Source organism: Sciurus carolinensis, chromosome 7 (genome assembly GCF_902686445.1).
Source record: "Sciurus carolinensis chromosome 7, mSciCar1.2, whole genome shotgun sequence".
Taxonomy (NCBI): domain Eukaryota; kingdom Metazoa; phylum Chordata; class Mammalia; order Rodentia; family Sciuridae; genus Sciurus; species Sciurus carolinensis.
In genome coordinates, this window is record NC_062219.1 from 14,477,043 (window position 1) to 14,495,720 (window position 18,678).

Below are 18,678 nucleotides of genomic sequence, written 5' to 3' on the forward strand. Positions count from 1 at the left end.
TTAGACATAGCACTTTTTAAAAAGTTTTAATGTCCTTTATTGAATCACTAATTACTATATACACTGATAAACAGGGATAGTGATAGTGTACAGAATCTCTCTGCCAAGAAAGGTCAAATATGAACATTAAATGCTGTTTGTAAGGACACATTTACACATGTATAAAAACCACCTTTCATGTGATTGTGCTTTGAATTACTACATAACTAAGTACTTCCAAATGATCTATGCTAAAATGTGGCCCTGCTACATGTAATTGTGAGAAGACAGATTTACTTCAAGCAAACTAAATTAAATGCAAACTATGCTATATTGACTAGATAAGACATACTTTATACTTAATAATTTTTGAAGCATGCATCATACTTAATATTGCAAATTTTCTTTGTTAATTACTACTTGATTTTCTCCTTGAAGATTTTATCTCTAATTATTGTTTTCTTCTATTTAATCCAGGAATGAAATCATAATTTCATATTAATGGAAACCAAATTTTGGCTTTAGCAATAGATATGTAAACATATAAAAACTGAATGATTATTTAAACAACAAAAAAAATCTATTCAGAAAAATCTCTTCTCAGAAGGAAATGCCACTATTTATATATTTAACAATGCATACTTTAATTTCATTGTTTTGTCCTTTGGAGTATTCATGCCTGAAGATTGAAAACTGTATCTAGATAGTTATATTTCTAGTGAGATTCTTTTCAAGGTGAAAATGACAGCAATAAATGATCCCAATCCGGAGGTCACTTAAAACTTTTGATTAAGCCAGCCTGTGAATTTTTCATTTTAGTTTCTGTGAAATGTTTGCTGAAGGTCCTGAAGTATTTGTAGTTGAGTGGGGCTCATTGTTTTGTTGTGACGGGTCAGCTTGATTCCTGGCACAACAGCAATGTGATTTAAGCCCCCAACTTTGGAAGAAGATGGGAATGGGATAGAGCAGGACACAGTTCTGCACCCTGTTCGTCCACGTAGGGGAAGTGTGGATTCATGTGTGGATGTACCACGCATGGGCAGATATTTAAATCACTATGAAAACTTTTCCACCTACTTCAACGATGCCTGAGTTCAGGGTGCCTGTTGAGTCTGTTTCCGGATGGTGTGGCTTCCTGGGTTATTCTGCCACAAGCTGGTCCCTCTCAGTGCTCACTCCCTGCTGTTATAACTTGGGAACGGTGTGCATGTGTTGATTCTGGTTCCCCGCACACGCTCGCTCAAACTTCCTAGCAGGACAGAGTCCCCCTCTGCACACATTTGTAAACTTGCAGCCCAAGTGACTCAGAGCCTCCTTGGTTTCCATGGCGATATTCCATTACAGGAGCTGATAGATTCCAGAGAGATTGGTGCAGGCCGCCTGAGCAGAGTGGAGTCGCTGGCCCCTGAAGTGAAACAGAACACAGCTGCCAGTGGGTGTGAGCTCATGCAGACGGAGATGCAGGCCCTGCGCGCTGACTGGAAGCAGTGGGAAGACAGTGCTCTCCAAACCCGGAGCAGCTTGGAGGACCTGGTCAGTCAAATGGCCCTGTCGGAGCAGGAGTTCTCAGGCCAGGTGGCTCAGCTGGAGCAGGCCCTGGAGCAGTTCAGTGCCCTTCTGAAAACCTGGGCTCAGCAGTTAGCCCTCCTGGAAGGCAAGAACACAGACAAGGAGATAGTGGAATGCTGGCACCAGGGACAAGTAAGTTGGCTTGCTGTTCTCCTTTGGTGGTTAATGTAAAATATATATACATACATATATATATAGATATATTATTTTTTTGGCTCTTATGATTGCTAAAAGAGAAAAAAATGTTCTCACTAACTAAAACCATGCAACATTCAGACTTGGAAGTAGTATTTATCTAAATAAAATTGCCAAGTCTGATCTTTTTCCTTTTCTCGCAAATCAAACTTTGGTAAAAATCAACAAGTGGGGGAGAAGAAGCCATCATTTCCTGTAGAAAAAATCCAAACTAATGGAGACATTTTACTTTCCGGCGTATGGTGTAAGAGCGTGTAATCCTGTATACAGGCACTCAGTCTGAAAAATGGCCTGTGGGCAGAGGCATAAATAGACAAGAGTCATAGCTGTTTTCTTGCCAGTTAACTATTGCAAACAACTAAACGATTGAGTTTATAGCTTTGAAAGACACATTTAGTAGTCTACTAAAGCACAACTAATAGTTTTGACCCTGATTAGCTCTCCTCTGTGTGGTTTTGACAGCTGTATTTAAAATTAGCCCGTTAACACACATTAACTCCACTCTTCTGTCAGGTTCACGGGTTGCCTTCCTGTTTTTCTTTTTCTTTTTTTTTTTTTAACTAATGGCAGCTCTTTCAAAATGTGAGAAAAAGAAGCAGGAAAAGAGTAGAGAAGAATGGGAAGCAGTTTAAAAATCCTCTCCTTTTCTGTTTCCGTTCAGTCCTATCTTTAAAAGCCTCTTCAATATTTGCAGTTTTATAATGCTCTGAATCATGGCTGGCCTTAAAAGGAAGTTTAGTGAAGTAAACTTCTCTGCTTCTATTTATGTTTCAATCATTTGAAAATAGCTCCGACGAGTAAGAAAGTCATGTCGTATATTTCCAGCACTGTCTTGTTTTAAATCAAGTGAGCAAATAAAACTCACCAGAAAATAAAGCTTTATAATCATGTCTTTATGCTAGTTCATTTCTAGTGTTTTCAAGCGTTATGGTTTTGTTTTTTGTTTTGTCTTGGATGTCTATTTTGACCTTTAGGTTTATGCAACAGAATGAAGTGTAGTAATCCATTCAGTAGAACGAGGAAAAAGAAGTTGTAATTCCTCCACGTGATCACTGACACTGTTTTGATTCCTTTTTGTGTCCCTTTCTTTCCATTCTTGTTCCAGTTATTATTATTTATTACACTGATACTATTACTGGAAAAATAGAAGAGAGATATGAAAATATTTATGATAATGCAGTAGTAATGTGGGTTTTCAGTTTTAATAACAAAGATGACAGCCCTCTGCTTAGGTCTGTGTCTACATTTGACTCCAGAGCTAATGTTTTTGAGGACAATGGTACATTGACCCTCAAATATTAATATTTCATTTCTAATAATATTTTATTAAAAAGTGGAAATAAATAATATTTGATTACAATGAATGTATAGGAAAATGTTTGTAAAACAGTAGATTTTCTAGGTTTCTTATGCCCTTGTTTTGCTGTGTGATCTCATTATTGCTGACAAAGACAATAATCATCCTAAACTTCAAGTATTAAGTAGTGGTAGTCAAGAAACCCTTTAAAACATAAAAAAATAGATATCAATAAAATATATAATACAATGTTGCAAAAAAATCCTGTTGATTGTGTTTGCAGAACTCATTTATTTAAAAAATCTATTGGTTTGCTAGTGTTGAAAATATAGCATTTTCTTTAGCTGAATAAAGAGGAAAGGCAATCTGGAATTTATCTGAATCAGAAGTGTATAACGTGATGCAGTATTTATATAATGAAAGGTTGTACTGGAATATTTAAAATTAGGATGAAATCATGGGAATTTTTTAAATGTAAAGTTTTAATTGAATGGTGATCACTTTAATGTCACCCAATATTTAAGTGACTGACTTGAATCTCAGTGTTCTTGCTTTCTTTGGTAGGTAGTAATTTTCTTTAGTTTTTACGATCTTCTCCCTTAAATAAAATGTGTACTAGGAGTATTAAATAGCAGTTCCTGGGTTAGCATTTAGAGTTAACGAGAGGAACTGGTGAATTTTGTAAATGAAAATGTTTTAAAGACTTTAGTCCAGACACTGAGCTAAATAAAGAGTGGCCAAACCAAGAGAACCCCATCCTTGCTCTCATGTCCGCAGTTCTGGTGAAAAGACACACAAGTACAAAATCAGTGGGGACCCTCCTTGTAACAGGTGCCCATGAGGTGCTGTGTGTCCTCAGGGGAGAAACCCTGGGAGGCAGGAGGAGTACGGAGCATCCGTGAGGAGCTGGTACTTGAGCTGAATCCGGAGCCCGAGTATGACTTGACTAGATAGAAAAGTGGAGACCAGACCAAGATGCAGACTTGTCCCAGGAGCAGCAAGATATGGGCAAGGAAACCAGAGAATGGGAATGCAGTTAGGAGAACATTGGGCCGTTCCACAAGGAAGTGATGAAGATGTAAAAGGAGTGAGTGATCAACGGGGCTAAGATGCCACCGAGCACGGCTGGCCTGGAGTGAGAGGGGACGCGCATGAGATGCTGAGGCTTCTCATGCACACCAGCTGGAAAACAGTGGTGCCATTTGCCAGGATGAGGCTGCAGCCCAGACCTGCACTGTTGATGAGGGATGTGATTTCTCTATGTATCTGGGCCATCTCAATAAATATCTTTGTATAAAAATATCATCTGGGCCATCTCAAATAATATCTCCGAGGATCTTAAGAGTAACAACAATGCTATTTGAGTCATTACTCATCTGTTTGTCCCCTCCTCCTTAACTTATTTTAGTTTTTCCTTTTTCATATGGTGATCCCCTTAGACTCATTTAAATATCCAGGAATCATTTTCCCACTAATTTTGCTAATTAGGCGTTTATCAGCATGCCAGAAATTGTGATAAGTATTTGACACTCACGAGCTTATTTACTCCTGTGACAGCCCTATAAGCGGAATGTTCTAATTGCAAAGCAGCTTCTGTTGCCAGGTGACCATGGCTTTGATTTCAGAGATGTATGTGTCAAGTCCTGAGACTTTATTTTGGATTAAGTATACACAGTACTGTGATTATCCATGTGTGTCTCTCATAAATTCAATTATGAGCTCTTAAAGAACAGGCTCATACCTTTATTCATGGAGGAAGGGCACCCCAGAATCCAGCAAAATGCTTGACACATAGCAGACTCTAAGAATGAAACTATGAGAGGGATGAACTGCTAGTTTAATTGGACCTCTGGATTATAAGGAATTCTTCATGCTGGAGTTAATTGTACTACATAAAATCATTTGCTATATATATTGCTAATCTAAAATAAGTGTTGCTTTCTTCAAAATGATCTTTCTTTGCCTTTAAACAATATACACATCCCCTGGTTAGACCATTTTTAATAATGTAGGATATTTTTTCTTTTTCTTATCTCAATTTGAGTCATTTGACCACTTAATCTTTAAGTACATTTAATGCTGGAGTATCTATCCATGGCTAGAAAAGAATGCAGATTAGCAAAGTGCTATTTTATGCTGAATTTACTATATTATTTTGTTCCTCACTAATAGTTTATATTATAATTTATGCATGCATAATATGAGTATATGGAAATTACCTAATTTAAATGCTTGTTCTTTTAGGAAATCCTAGATGCTCTTCAAAAAGCAGAGCCTACAACTGAGGATCTCAAGTCTCAGCTGAATGAACTTTGTCGATTTTCCAGAGACCTGAGTACATACAGTGGGAAAGTTTCTGGCTTAATTAAAGAGTATAACTGGTGAGCAAGAACCTTCCAGGTGTTCAAAATTTTTTTTTTTTTTTTTTTTTCTCTAATGTCTCTCTATATTGCCTGGACTGGTCTTGAATTCCTAGCTCTCAAGAGATCCTCCTGCCTTAACCTCAGAAGTAGGTTGGACGATAGGCACAGCCTCCATTCCCAACTTCAAAATATTTTTATACAAAGTTAGAGCTAAACTGAGCATGGTGGCACATGCTTGTTAGTCCCAGCTATGACATTCCAACTAAGGTGGAAAATCACATGAGCTCATGAGTTTAAGACCAGCCTGGACATCATAATGAGACCCCATCTCAAAAAGGAAAAACAAAACAAAACAAAACAAAACAAAAAACAGAAAGAAAAAGTTATACCAAGTAGAAACTATAGCTTTTTATATTTTAAGTGTGATTTCAATAATAATTTCAGTTAAGCATTGAATACATTACTGAAAGAAATAAATGAATATTCTAAGAATGCTTAATTCTATCAAATATTTTAATTAACTTTATCATTTTCCCTTTCATTCAATTTTCAAATCACTGTTTCAGTCTTTGTTTGCAAGCATCGAAGGGCTGCCAGAATAAAGAACAGATTTTACAACAAAGATTTAGAAAAGCCTTCAGGGATTTCCAGCAATGGTTGGTTAATGCAAAAATCACTACCGCCAAATGTTTTGATATACCTCAGAATATTAGTGAAGTGACGACAAGTCTTCAGAAAATACAGGTAAGAATCTATCAGTTAATTCTAATGGTAGAGGTAAATTAGATTAGAAGGTGCCTTGCATATGAAAGTTTTGCTTCAGGAAATCAAATTTTGAACAAATGCCTCCCTTGAAACAATGGAAAATAAACTAGCCCATTCATTTGCATAAATGCATGCTATTTATGAGGGTTTAGGAAATAATCAAAGCTCTTTTATGCAATGAGTACTGGGTCTGCACATTCCAAGTGGATTTGTCACTCTGACCACATTAGGTAAGGTGAAGTTCTTATTTCCATTATTCAAATAGGGCAAAAAAGTTTTAATGAAGTCAGAACTGATGTGTGAAACAGCAAGAATTATAGCTGGATTTTACATTTGCTTGGGTTTGGATTTTTTTCGTTTTTTTTTTTTTTTTTTTTTTTCCTAGTCTTCCCTTCATCTAACTTCAACTTGGTGGTGCCATCTCACACTCCACCTTCAACCCCAACATTTTTATACACAGTAACATTGTCTTTCATAATTATATGTGTCTGATTTTTCTGTATACAAACAGTCTTGTTTGTATACAGAATTGCTTATGAAATTTGAGCTTTTTTCAGAGGGAATATGTACATAGAAAACCATGTGTAAATGCCCATGCATGAAGTTTCTTTGATGGAAGCAATCTCTGAAATTGTACTGTCCATATTCATTTGACTTTCTAAAATTCTTTGTTCATGATATAATGGGATAATTCTTGCTTTGAAAATTTTCTCCACTGAAAATTCTTCCATTTTTGCTCCAGGCTAGAGAGTAGAACTTTTGAGCTTCAATTACCAACTTGTATGTTTTGGAGAAACTTCTCTGACCCAGTTCCTTGTATGAGGGTAGTATGTCCATTAAAACAGTTGTCCTGGTAAGGTTTTGTATTAGTACATTTTTCATGACTATAATGATATTCCTGAGGTCAGCTACTATGTAAAGAGAATAGGTTTATTTTGTTAACAGTTCTGAAGGTTCATGGTCATGGCAGTGGTGTCAGCTCATCTCTGAGGATCTCATGGCAATGGCACCACAATGGCAGAAGCACACACAAGAGCAAAAGACCTCATCATCAGACAGGAAACCAAAGAAACTAGGAAGAGGCCAGTCTTGTTCCTTTAGAGGAACCCTCTTCTGAGAACTAACTCAGGGTCCCAGGAGAACAAACTTAATTTCCCCAATGCCTGTCCTCCGGGACCTAAGACCTCACAATAATCTCTACCTCCAAACATTGCCACATCAAGACTCAAGCTTCCAACACAGGGAGACAAACTACATCCAAACTATAGCAAGTTTCTTTTATCAAAATCCACAATATGAAACATCCATGCTTCTCTTTGTTTCTAGACTAAATACCTTGAGCTTATACTTCCCATGTCTTTTCCATTGCATAGAATAGTATGCAATATTGTCACCTGAAAACATCAATGACCATTTACTGTCTAATGTAGAATTTTGTTTATTGAGGGTGAAAGCCCTCCTTGGATCCAGTCAGATGATGGGAAAAGTACATGCTGTGGCTGCACTATTGAATTACTCTTTGGTGTTATGCCATTGACTTGTCCTTCATAAAGAGAACCCTATAAATTATTCTGCTGTTCTCTTTTTATAAACTACTAATGATGGTACCATTACTCCATGTAACAGCATTTACTTCATTAAGATTCCCCAAGGAAATTCATGTGTATTTCTTTCTAGGAATAGCTGTGTGCTTCTGCTGAGCAGATGGTTTCATTGTATTGCATGGGCCCTGTGAGTCCAGTCATGTACCTGATTGTGTTTACTCTTGCTTTGGAAGCTAGGATGCTCAGAGTCAAAGTCATAACCAACCTCCATCAATTATGCAGAACCACATGGCATTATTTTGTAAACTAAACTTAGCCAGAATGATTTTACAACTCTATGTTCTCCTGGTCCTCATTTCCTCTCTCACTTATTTTTATTTAATAGTTCATAGTTCATAAGATAGCTCACAACCTTTTTGGATTAAGCCAGAATTTATATTAATAGATAAAATACTTTACCACTTGACTATTAAAGGAAGACCTGGGTCACTTAATGTATGCAATTAGCTTATTTCTTCTCTTTGCATTAAGAAATACATGGGAAAAAATTAAAGAATTTTAAAGTATAGCATATTTTGTTTTTCTTTTTAGGAGTTTTTGTCAGAAAGTGAAAATGGGCAGCATAAGCTGCACACAATGCTGTCAAAGGGAGAGCTTCTGAGTTCTCTGCTGGACAAAGAGAAAGCGAAGAGTGTCCAGGCCAAAGTTGAAACTGCAAAAGAAGACTGGAAGAACTTTCATTCAAACCTACACCAAAAGGAATCTGCTCTGGAGGTGCGATATGGTCAACCACAGAGACGTGTCTGTTATCAGTTAAAACATGGTTTTGTTGTGTCCAAGGACCTTGTTAATGATGTGGTCACCCTCTTTGAATATCGCTGGACAACTGAGTAGCTGTAAAATAGCTCAGTGCTGAAAACGAGAGCAGCCCTGAGCAATGAGGTGCTTCTTGCATGGTAGGGCGTCTCACCACAAACTTGCCCAAGCAAGTTTGTTAAATGTTCACAAGGGAACATTTAAGCACAGTACTTCATCTTCTATTTGAAGTACCTCAAGTTTGGGAGCTATTCCAGGAGAATGAACAAAAATATCCCTTTATGGCTACAAAATGTTATCTGTGAGAGTGCGTAACTTATGCAAATATCAGGTAGTAGGTTTTTAGGAGTTAAGTGCACAGAGAGACAAAGTTGATACAATTTCATTTTCTCCAGAGACCATTTATTACAAGCAAAAGCTTATCACTGCCACAGTGCAATGGTTTTTGTCTTCTGAGATCATCAATTTTGTGTATCAACTCTTCTCTTGAGGAAAATGTAGAGGCATGGAGAGGAGAACATCTTTTCCTCTTAAAACAACACTTCCTAGAAAAATAGATCCTGAATTTGATTATGACCGTAATTAATGTGGGCTAGGGAAAGATAATGATAGATAACTACTATTCAGGGAGAGAAAATAAGTGTTTCCTCAGTTCTCTCCTAACCCAAGATAATAGGTGCCTTTCATCCATTGCAGGCCTCATTCATTTACTGGGGTGGGAGCTGTTGTCAGTTTCTGGAAATTTACCACTAACCCTATAGAAATCATTAGTGCAATGTGGCGATTGCAAAAAAAAAAAAAAAAAAAAAAAAAAACCTTGTTCAAGAGATGCCCCAGAGAAGGGGAATAGGTGAGGAAGGGCCTGTTTCCTTACTCTGCCCACTCTTCATGATGGGTACAGCTCTTTGATTTGGTCCATGCCTTCCTTCCTCCCTCCCTTCCATCCTATTAGGAATAGATTTATAAAAATGCCCATTACGAGCCAGGCACAGTGCAGTTAAGAGGACCCATCTGCTGCCTTGCCTCAGAGAGTTCACTTTCTGGAAAAGAAACCGTCCCCAAAGAGATGTTTGTAATATAATATGGGCACATTCAGGAGTAGAAGTCACTTCCAGATGGACGCCACTGAATCTATTTACAGAAGTCAAGGAAGCTGTCCAGAGAGGTGACATTTAAACCGAATACTGATGGTCAAGCATTCTTTGAATTTGCCACAGTGGGCGTGGATTCCACAAAGAAGAAATGCACAGGGCCCAAGTGTCATGTAGGCCAACCATGAATGTGGGAATGGTGATATGACAGCAAAGATAAAACTAGCGACAAAAATGAGGGCCAGATTGTGGAATGTCTTCTATACTAAGCAGTTTGACCTTGACTCTTGACCAGTTCCTTGTCAGAGCCCAGCCATAGTTTTCTTAAGGATGGAACCTAATGTGTGCCCTTGTAGGGCATCAGAAGAAAGTTAATTCATTTCATACTTTAGGGCACCAGGACTTAATTCACTCCTAGAACCTGGTTGAGAAAGGCTAAGTGAACAATCTACAGGTGTTTAAGCTAGAGATAAATATGTTAACTCACTAAGCACAGCATGAACCAGAATGGGGAAGAGCAAGTAGCTGGAAGACCCAAGAAAGCTTTTCATAATGGTCCAGATGAAACGACAAGGGACAAACTAAGGAAGTAATAATGGGATGGAAAATTCATCTCCAAGGTAAAACTCAACAGGATTTGATGGTTAATTATACAGGGAGCATATGGAGGAAGCAGAAGTTAAGTTTGGGTCCTCAGTTTCTAGAATGGCAGGGATGATGATCCCGTTAACTGAAACATGCATGTGGAGAGGAAATCATTCATTCAATTTAGTGCACATTAAATTTTAGTGAGCCTCCAAGACATTCAGCCATTGATGTCTTAACTTCCCAAAGCATTCCCATAGCTAGCCCATCTCCCTCAGAGGCGAGTGTAAAGACACCACTGTCGCCTCACAGTAGATATCCCAGGCTGGATAGAGATGGGGCCTTGGGAATTCTTCCACAGGCTCTGTTTGTCTGTACCATTTAGATTTTTCAGCTAACCTTTATGAATTTGCGCTTTGACAAAACTACCTCAAAGTGCTGACTTAATTTTGAAATCTTAAGTTGTTTCACATAGTAATATAAACAATATTAAAATTCACATCAATCTAGCACTTTATAGGTAACTGACAGTGGATATAAACACCTTTGCTAAAGTGAAATGGTACCCTAATAACATGCTATTAACTTTTTGAACTAGTAGTTTCCTCACAGATTCTCTGCAAGTATTTACAACATTCTCATATAGTAAGCACACAACACTATTTGGTATTTATCTCTTTTGAAATCAGAATAAATTTTATTGAGAAGATAATAAACATGTAAACTAGATAGATAGATATATTGATTGATTGACTGATTGATTGATATTCCTACACAGTATAGTGGTGTGTCCTGGAAAGTGTGAGACCGAGATTCTCCCTTCCCAGGATTCGTAAGCTAGGCATGGAAACCAGACATGCCTGCAGCAGATGAAAATTACAGCACAGCCAGTCTGTGATAAAAATCTATAGCCACAAGCATAAAAACAAATGCCTAGAAGTGAGAAGGTGATGTGCTCTCTTGAGTGTTCGGGAAAGTTAGGAAACACATATTTGAAGCAGTAGAACTATAAAAATGTTCTTCAAGGATGTTCAGAAATTATATTGGTTGCCAAAGTGAAGGATGAAATGTCCCAGACACTGGGAAGAAGAAAACGTGGGGAGAGGTTGCAGGGCCGGGTTGAAGTAGGCTTTGAATGCAAATGCAGAACATGGTGCTTGATTCTTGTTTGCTTTGCCCTTGATACCATGACCTTGTAGAATCTAAAGATCCAAATGAAGGACTTTGAAGTAAGCGCAGAGCCTGTACAGAACTGGCTGAGTAAGACTGAGAAGCTGGTCCAGGAAAGCAGCAACCGCCTTTATGACCTGCCGGCCAAGAGGAGAGAGCAGCAGAAGCTCCAGGTGATAAGGCCCAGACCCGGAGCACATCCTGTCCTTTCCTCTGTCCACTAGGCCTGCATGCCGGGCACTCTGCAGTTGGACTCTGCCACCTTGGGATGTAGTCTGTCCCTTCTCTTTTTCTGACAGATGTTGTGCTTCTTTCCTTTGAGGTTGAGTTGTTTCCTTCCCCTGTGGTGCTGGGTTGTAGCTTGGAGATGATAAAGCCTTCAGGGGATGCCGATCGCTTGCCAGTGTTTATTTCCATGTTCTGTGGTCCAGAGCTCCGCCCGCCATGTGCTTTTCCCCAGCCTCTGAATGGTAACTCGCTTGTGCTTTTCAGTCTGTCCTTGAGGAAATTCACTGCTACGAGCCTCAGCTCAACAGGCTGAAAGAGAAAGCTCAGCAGCTGTGGGAAGGACAAGCTGCCAGCAGGAGCTTTATGCACAGAGTGTCGCAGCTGTCTTCTCAGTATCTAGCGCTAAGCAATTTAACCAAGGTAATGCCTGCCATGTGCTGTGTGTGAGAGCTATCCCCATGTCGACGTTGCAGAGTTGGAGGTGTGCAGGGCGTCCATCCCAACCTGCCCAAGGGTGTCCCCAGGTTAGCAGTCAGACATTCGAGAGCCATCTCCCCGGGCTTGCCATTCAAGCCCATCACCTCTGCTCTGCCTTTTAGTGTGGTTCTCTGAAAACATCAAGGGAGGTTTCAAAGAGTGAAAGACTTCTGATCTCTCTGATTGCCCCAATTGCTTCTTTTATTCCTGAAATGATACATTCCTCAGAGCTTTGATTTTGAAGACTCAATACATACACATAAGGCACAACTCCAAGTTTTTGTTCCAAAACATCTTGAATTAAATTCCATTAGCAAAACATGGACTCAAAGCAGTCTAAATTTTATCAGACTCAATATAATAAGTTTGGAATAAATTTTTGTTTGCCTAAATTTCATATATTCATTATATAGTAGTCAAGGATGTATGAATTGAAAGTTTCAGTTCAGATTCTAAAGCAAAGTTCAGAATTGCCAGCGATTTACTGAATTGATTAAATATCTTCAAATAGCTTAGAAAAAAGGTAAATGGGATCCCCTAGGATATGATTGACAACTGTCAACTAGCATGATGCAGACCCATTCAAATGTATGGTGCAAGCCTGCTTTGGCCTCACCTATTCTACAGTGAAATAATTTGGGTCTTCAGTGAAATATCACTGAAATAGACACACTAATACAGTACTTGAAATATTCTATATTTGCACTCATGTTTACACTATTAATAAGTCCCTTTTTTATTTTTGCAAGAATCTGGCACATGTATAAACTTAAAATGAATGATGAACAACTTTTATTAATTTGTATTTACTTAGATACTAAAAAGTAATAAATATCTGCTTTAAGAACTCCACCCTAGTCTTATAAAGTCCTCACTATGTTGGTATAACCTGTAATTAAACAAAACCACATGGATGGTCTCAACTTTTAAATTTAGGGCTATTTATTGCACCTTATATAATATATTGAAATATTACACTGCACTCTGTAAATATGTGCAATTATTATGTATCAATTAAAATATATTTTATTGTATGTATAATTTAGTAATGCAAAATATCAGGTGGTTATTTTTAAAAACTCTGACAGCAGTGGATGTCAATGGGAGTTGGTGGTATCAGTTGAGCCAAATATGATAAATGAAAGCTGAAAACTACTGGAACAAGGTATTAGGAGGAAATTCCATCAATTATAAAAAGAATCACAAATGCCACAAAGAAGTTAAAGGGTAGCAAATTATGATTTTTCTGCTTTTTGACCCAGTTATTCTAATATTTTTACCACTTAGAAAGATATTCCACCTATCTCATGGGAGGAATCCAGACCTGCATCTTATCCATACAGTTAGTGAAGCTGTGACTGAATATAGTCATTTCCAATAAACCCTTAGCTTTGCAATGTGAGTAGGTTTGGACTGTGAAGTCCGGAGAGTGGAGAGTGAAAAACCCGTTTCTGTCTTTCCCAGGAGAAAGTGTCAAGGTTGGACCGAATTGTTGCAGAGCACAATCAGTTCTCCCTCGGGGTGAAAGAACTGCAGGACTGGATGACAGATGCGGTTCACATGCTGGATTCTTACTGCCACCCGACATCCGACAAAAGTGTGCTGGACAGCAGGATGCTCAAGCTTGAGGTATGCATCTTTAGAGATCTCTTAACTTGCAGAATTTGTTTTTCTCAGAATTTCTCAAGTTTCCGTCTATCTGGTCTCATTATATTGCACTGTGTCTACAAGAAATCTCAGAATGCTTTGTGGGTGCAATGCTGCTTGCTTATTATGATCATGCCTAAGCATTCACAAATCATTTGCCCCCAGGCATATTTGCCTATAAATGCTTTCCAAAACATAAATTAAAACCTAATGTGGTTGCTTGCTTGATAGTCAGTTAAGAGCTAGTTTAAAATTACATCACACATTTATTTTAAGAAAATATTTCAATGAAACATTTTAGAGGGCAAAACATCATCGTCCATTTTGTTCAACTCACTTGCCTGCCTGTGTTATTTAGTGGTTTCTTCTCCCATCCTATGGTAGCATTTGTGATGAAAACAATAAATCTTCCTTCATTCATATTCGTATCTCTCATTCATATCCCCTGGGTGCCTTGCAGGAGACTGGCAGTGTGTCTTGACACCATGGTATCAGGGGTGAATGAGATGTGGCCTTGGTCCTCAAGAATTTCACTATCTGAGGCTGAGGTTGAAATACAGGACACAATAACAGATGGGGATGTGCGTATGGGTGTTGTGGACACTCAGGAGTGGACTATGCAAGAGGGATAGGGCTGAGAGTTGGAGCAGGTTTTTTAGAAAGTCTGGTTCCTAACTCAGGTTTTTAAGAATGATGCGGGAGTTATCCTGGCAAAGGCGACTGAATGGAGATTTGAGAACTGTACGAGGGAGGCAGAAATAAGAGCAAAAGAAAAAGCCAGCATAACATAAAAGAGGTTGGTAGCAGTCCCTTCTTGCTGCAGCAGACTCAGGGGCCATGAGAGACTGAGCCAAGACTGGACAGGGTGTCAAAATCCAGGCAAACAGAAGAGAAGAAGCTTTGCCTTTGGGTGACGCTATCAGTTTTACAACTTTGAATTAAAACTTCCTTCTCATATGAAAAAGAATATGAAGAACTTGGAATACAGAATCTGTTTCTATAGAAGGTGTGCCAGAACCTCAACTTTTATAACCTCTGCCTCCTGTGACCTTTGGGAGTTCATAGATTCTACCAAAATATCTATTTCCCCTTGTTAAACTAGGAACATAAAATGTCAGTGGAAGGAAGGGATCATTCAGAAAAAGCTGAAGACCTGCAGCGCCCAGGCCACTTAGAGACCAGCAGGTGCGTGGAGACTAGCTCCTGGCACTCACCAGCAAGTGACTTCCTGTGGGAGCTGCACGGCACAGTTGCATGTTATTCTACCATCTTCAGGAGTTCAGAAATATTTGAAGCGTTGCATGTTTAACATGCAGATGACAAAGGGGTTCTATATTGTTCCTACAGGCTCTGCTCTCAGTGAAACAGGAAAAAGAGATTCAGATGAAAATGATAGTGACCAGGGGGGAATATGTTCTGCAGAATACCTCTCCAGAAGGCATCCCTGCTGTCCAGCAGCAGCTGCAGGCTGTGAAGGACAGTTGGGCCGCCCTCTTGTCTGCAGCCATCCACTGTAAAAGGTAGGTAAAGCGACGGCCGAGCACTGGCAAGCCTTACTGAAGGATCAGCTTCATGCTTCAATAACAGGCATTATGGCTTCCTCCTTCCTTCCTTTCTCCCCCCCACCTCTCTTTCTCTTTATTGTTAGAGCAAAACAAAATAGTAAGTGTAACCTTGCATTTAGGTTGAACTGCAATACTATGAGTATATTTTAATATAACTAACTAAAAAGGCACGTTTCTTTTTGTTATTATTGTTTGTTGCTTAAAAAGCAAAAGATAAATTAATGCTTCATGATATAAAAATACTTAGTTTTAAATAAAGTATTTATTAGGGAGATGCCCCATGGAGAGACCAGCGGGGTGGTGGGGGAGTGGGGAAGAGAGCTGAGTGAGGAAGGGAGGGGGCATTAAAGGGCATATTATCCAACAGGTCCCCACAGTGGGCACCTGGAACTTACCTGGCTGGATGACACAGTGAACTATTGGACAGCATGTGCCTCAGTATCATCCCACCCAAGGGCAGGGAAGCAGGGGCATTTGCAAACAGATTCCCATGAGTCAGAAGGGTGCTGGAGGGTTGGCCCCAGGGTGACAATCCCCTGGCACTCCTGCATTGCCTTCAAGCTGAGGGTGTATCAGGAACGAGAACATTCTCAGGCTGAGAGAGCTCAGAGCTGGCAGCTGGAGCTGCATCTGGCAGAATGTGGCACTGGGGGCCTGAGGGTATAGATTGGGCACTGACTGCACCTGCCATAAAAGCATGCAACTTGTAGCAGGAAAATCGGGCTGGCTCAGGTGCTGAATGGAATTCAGATGATGAAAGGAATCAGATACATAGCATGTATATGGAGACAAAGAAGTACCTAACTTTTCTGCAAGTGAAATAATTGTTAGTACTTACTTGAGGGAATGTTACCCTATTTTTCCATGTTTTTCTGACTTAAATCTCATGCAACATGGCTACAAATCTTATTCTTCCTTCCTTCTTTCCTGCCTCGTGAGTGTGTGTATAGTTTGTCTCCTGCTCTGAATGTCTTGCTGGACTTGATAGAGTTGAGTATTGGTCGGTCCTCTTTGTGTCCGGAGTTTCAGCTTCAGAATAGCTCTGCTCTGAGGGTCTGTCCTGGGTTCACCCTCAGGTCTCTCCTGGTGTCTGGTGGTCCCTGGCCACTGCCTGTTGTGTTTGTGTCCAGCACTACTTTTCTGCCTATCAGCCTGCACTGGACTGTCCCTTGCTTCCTGAGGGCATTTTCACTGGAGAGCTGCACTTGGATTTGATGAGCCCTGGCCAGCTGCCCACTCGCCAGTCTGCCCCTTGCCTGGGTCTCTGGACCCTCTGCTGGCTGGAGTGGATGGAAGAGGCACAGTGACAAAAATCAGCTCCTAAGGATTCTCAGTGTGAATATGTTCCTTTCGATTCCCTTTCAGTCAACTTGAAGGAGCTCTTTCTAAATGGACAAGTTACCAGGATGACGTTCGACAGTTTTCCAGCTGGATGGACGGCGTGGAAGCCAGCCTCAGTGAATCTGAAAGGCAGTGTGCGGAGCTGCGGGAAAAGGTGACTGCTCTCAGCAAAGCCAAGGTCAGAACTGGACTTTAACTTCCATGTATTCTCTTACAGGCTTTTGTAGGATCCCACCGTCAGACAAAAATTGCATGCCAGGGCTACACACTTAGTGAATTATATTTTGACCTTGTACTATAATTTCTGATAGTTTCTTAAACAGACATTTGTCATTATTTTCTTAGTAAAAACTTCCTCTTCTAGGAAACTCATGTACACCTATGTTTGGGGATACACACCATTTAGAATGTAGCCACTTATAATACCTTTTCATGTCCTCTGCCTGCTCACCAGTAGGAAGTAGAAAGTGTCTTTCTATCTCACCCTTTTGAGCCACTACGTTTGTGTACCTTTCTCAACATTTTCATATTAGTACAGGACTGCATGTAAAGATTTTTAAAATAAATAATATTAAGGATATGATCTTTAAACAATTGTATTGATACGATTTAGACATTAACATTGGGAAACCTTTTATTTGTGACTACAGCCCTGCTCTAGGGCATGTTCATTGGAATAGCAGGTCCTCAGCCGTCCTTGTTACATTCTGCACTGTAATTCTTCAGCTTTTGTGCCCTCCATTTCCTTTTCTTGTGGCTTGTTCTACACTGAACACACTGACTTAAAAAGCTCATTTTCGGACTGGGGAGATAGCTCAGTTGGTAGAGTGCTTCCCTTGCAAGCATGAGGCCTGAAGTTCAATCCCTAGTCACATCCCCACCAGCCCTGCTGATCATGCCCTTCTCCTGAACTCCTATGCACTCCTAGTTTCTCACCTTGCCTCCTTTCTCCATCGCTGTTGTATTGGTATCAAGGTGGACACCTCACTCCCCTTTGGGAGCTTCCGGTTGCCTCTAGGATGACATCAGTCTCCCTCTCAGGGTCCGTAAGGATTTGCATAATCCCCTCCTCTGGCACCCTCTCCTCTCTTTCTGAATCTCTCCAATCTTTGAGGATTCCAACCCCTTCCCTCCTCATGGCGGCCTCCCTCTGCCTCCGCACCTGGCAGCCTCCACTCACCTTTCTGAATTAGTGCAGAAGTCGCGTTTGCTGCGGTACCACCCCACCCGGCCCCAGGCTTGCCTGGCTGTTCTGCCCTCTCTCAGCCCTTCCATCACAGTTCTTTGTAAATTTCATAAGTTATGTGTTTACACATCCCTCTCCCTCAGTGGTTGGAGGTAGTTCATTTTGTTTCCGTCCTAAGCATTTGGCTCTTTTTCTGATGCCAAGCAAATGATGAATGAAAGCGATTTGAATGACTAACTGTTGTTAGGTAACCTATCACTTAATACTCACTTAATATTAATATCACTTAATATCTGGGTTCCCTGCATGCATCTGTAAATTAGTACAATCATAATGTTCTGCTTCATAGTCATCTATATTTATTATCTATTAAAATAATTAATTGCCTAATTTATTCAATTAAACATCTATTCAATCAGTATTTTTTGAGAAGTTGCTGCAGGCAGGCATTGTGCCCACTCTAGGTAAATAAACAGGCAAAGGCTGGGTTCTGGTGGGAATGTGTAGACCCAGCAATAAGTATGCAAGTAAATGAATAAATGGTAAGTACTATGAAATGTGAGAGGAAGTAATTTAGAAAGGGCTAATATAGATGTTTCGAGATTAAGGCACAGGAACTCTCTGAAACAGGAATGTAGACTACGCCCTAAAGGATTTAGCAAAGAGAAATTAGTCTGGGAGGCAACTGGGGAAAGAGAATTCTAGATCAACTAAGCAGAATGGACACAGGCCCTGAGCTGAGCTAGAACCTGTTGCCATCGGTGATGCAGAGGAAGGCAGAGTATTGCTGGAGCAGAGGGCAGGCAGGCGAGGCTGCCCAGGGTGAGTTTGGGAGGCAGCAGGGACCTGGTCAAGTACAT

General features: G+C 39.9%; 1 protein-coding gene across 14 annotated transcripts in view; it reads left to right on the plus strand.

Moving 5' to 3' along the window:
• Syne1 (spectrin repeat containing nuclear envelope protein 1) overlaps positions 1 to 18,678 on the plus strand; it is a 443,098-nt gene that overhangs the window by 230,406 nt on the left and 194,014 nt on the right. For all 14 annotated transcript variants that reach the window (XM_047557257.1, XM_047557256.1, XM_047557258.1 and 11 more), the window contains 9 exons: positions 1,324 to 1,680; positions 5,285 to 5,421; positions 5,970 to 6,147; positions 8,304 to 8,486; positions 11,404 to 11,547; positions 11,867 to 12,022; positions 13,544 to 13,708; positions 15,074 to 15,246; positions 16,657 to 16,810. In XM_047557257.1, the coding sequence (XP_047413213.1) occupies positions 1,324 to 1,680; positions 5,285 to 5,421; positions 5,970 to 6,147; positions 8,304 to 8,486; positions 11,404 to 11,547; positions 11,867 to 12,022; positions 13,544 to 13,708; positions 15,074 to 15,246; positions 16,657 to 16,810 (1,647 nt within the window). The remainder of the gene's footprint in view (positions 1 to 1,323; positions 1,681 to 5,284; positions 5,422 to 5,969; positions 6,148 to 8,303; positions 8,487 to 11,403; positions 11,548 to 11,866; positions 12,023 to 13,543; positions 13,709 to 15,073; positions 15,247 to 16,656; positions 16,811 to 18,678) is intronic.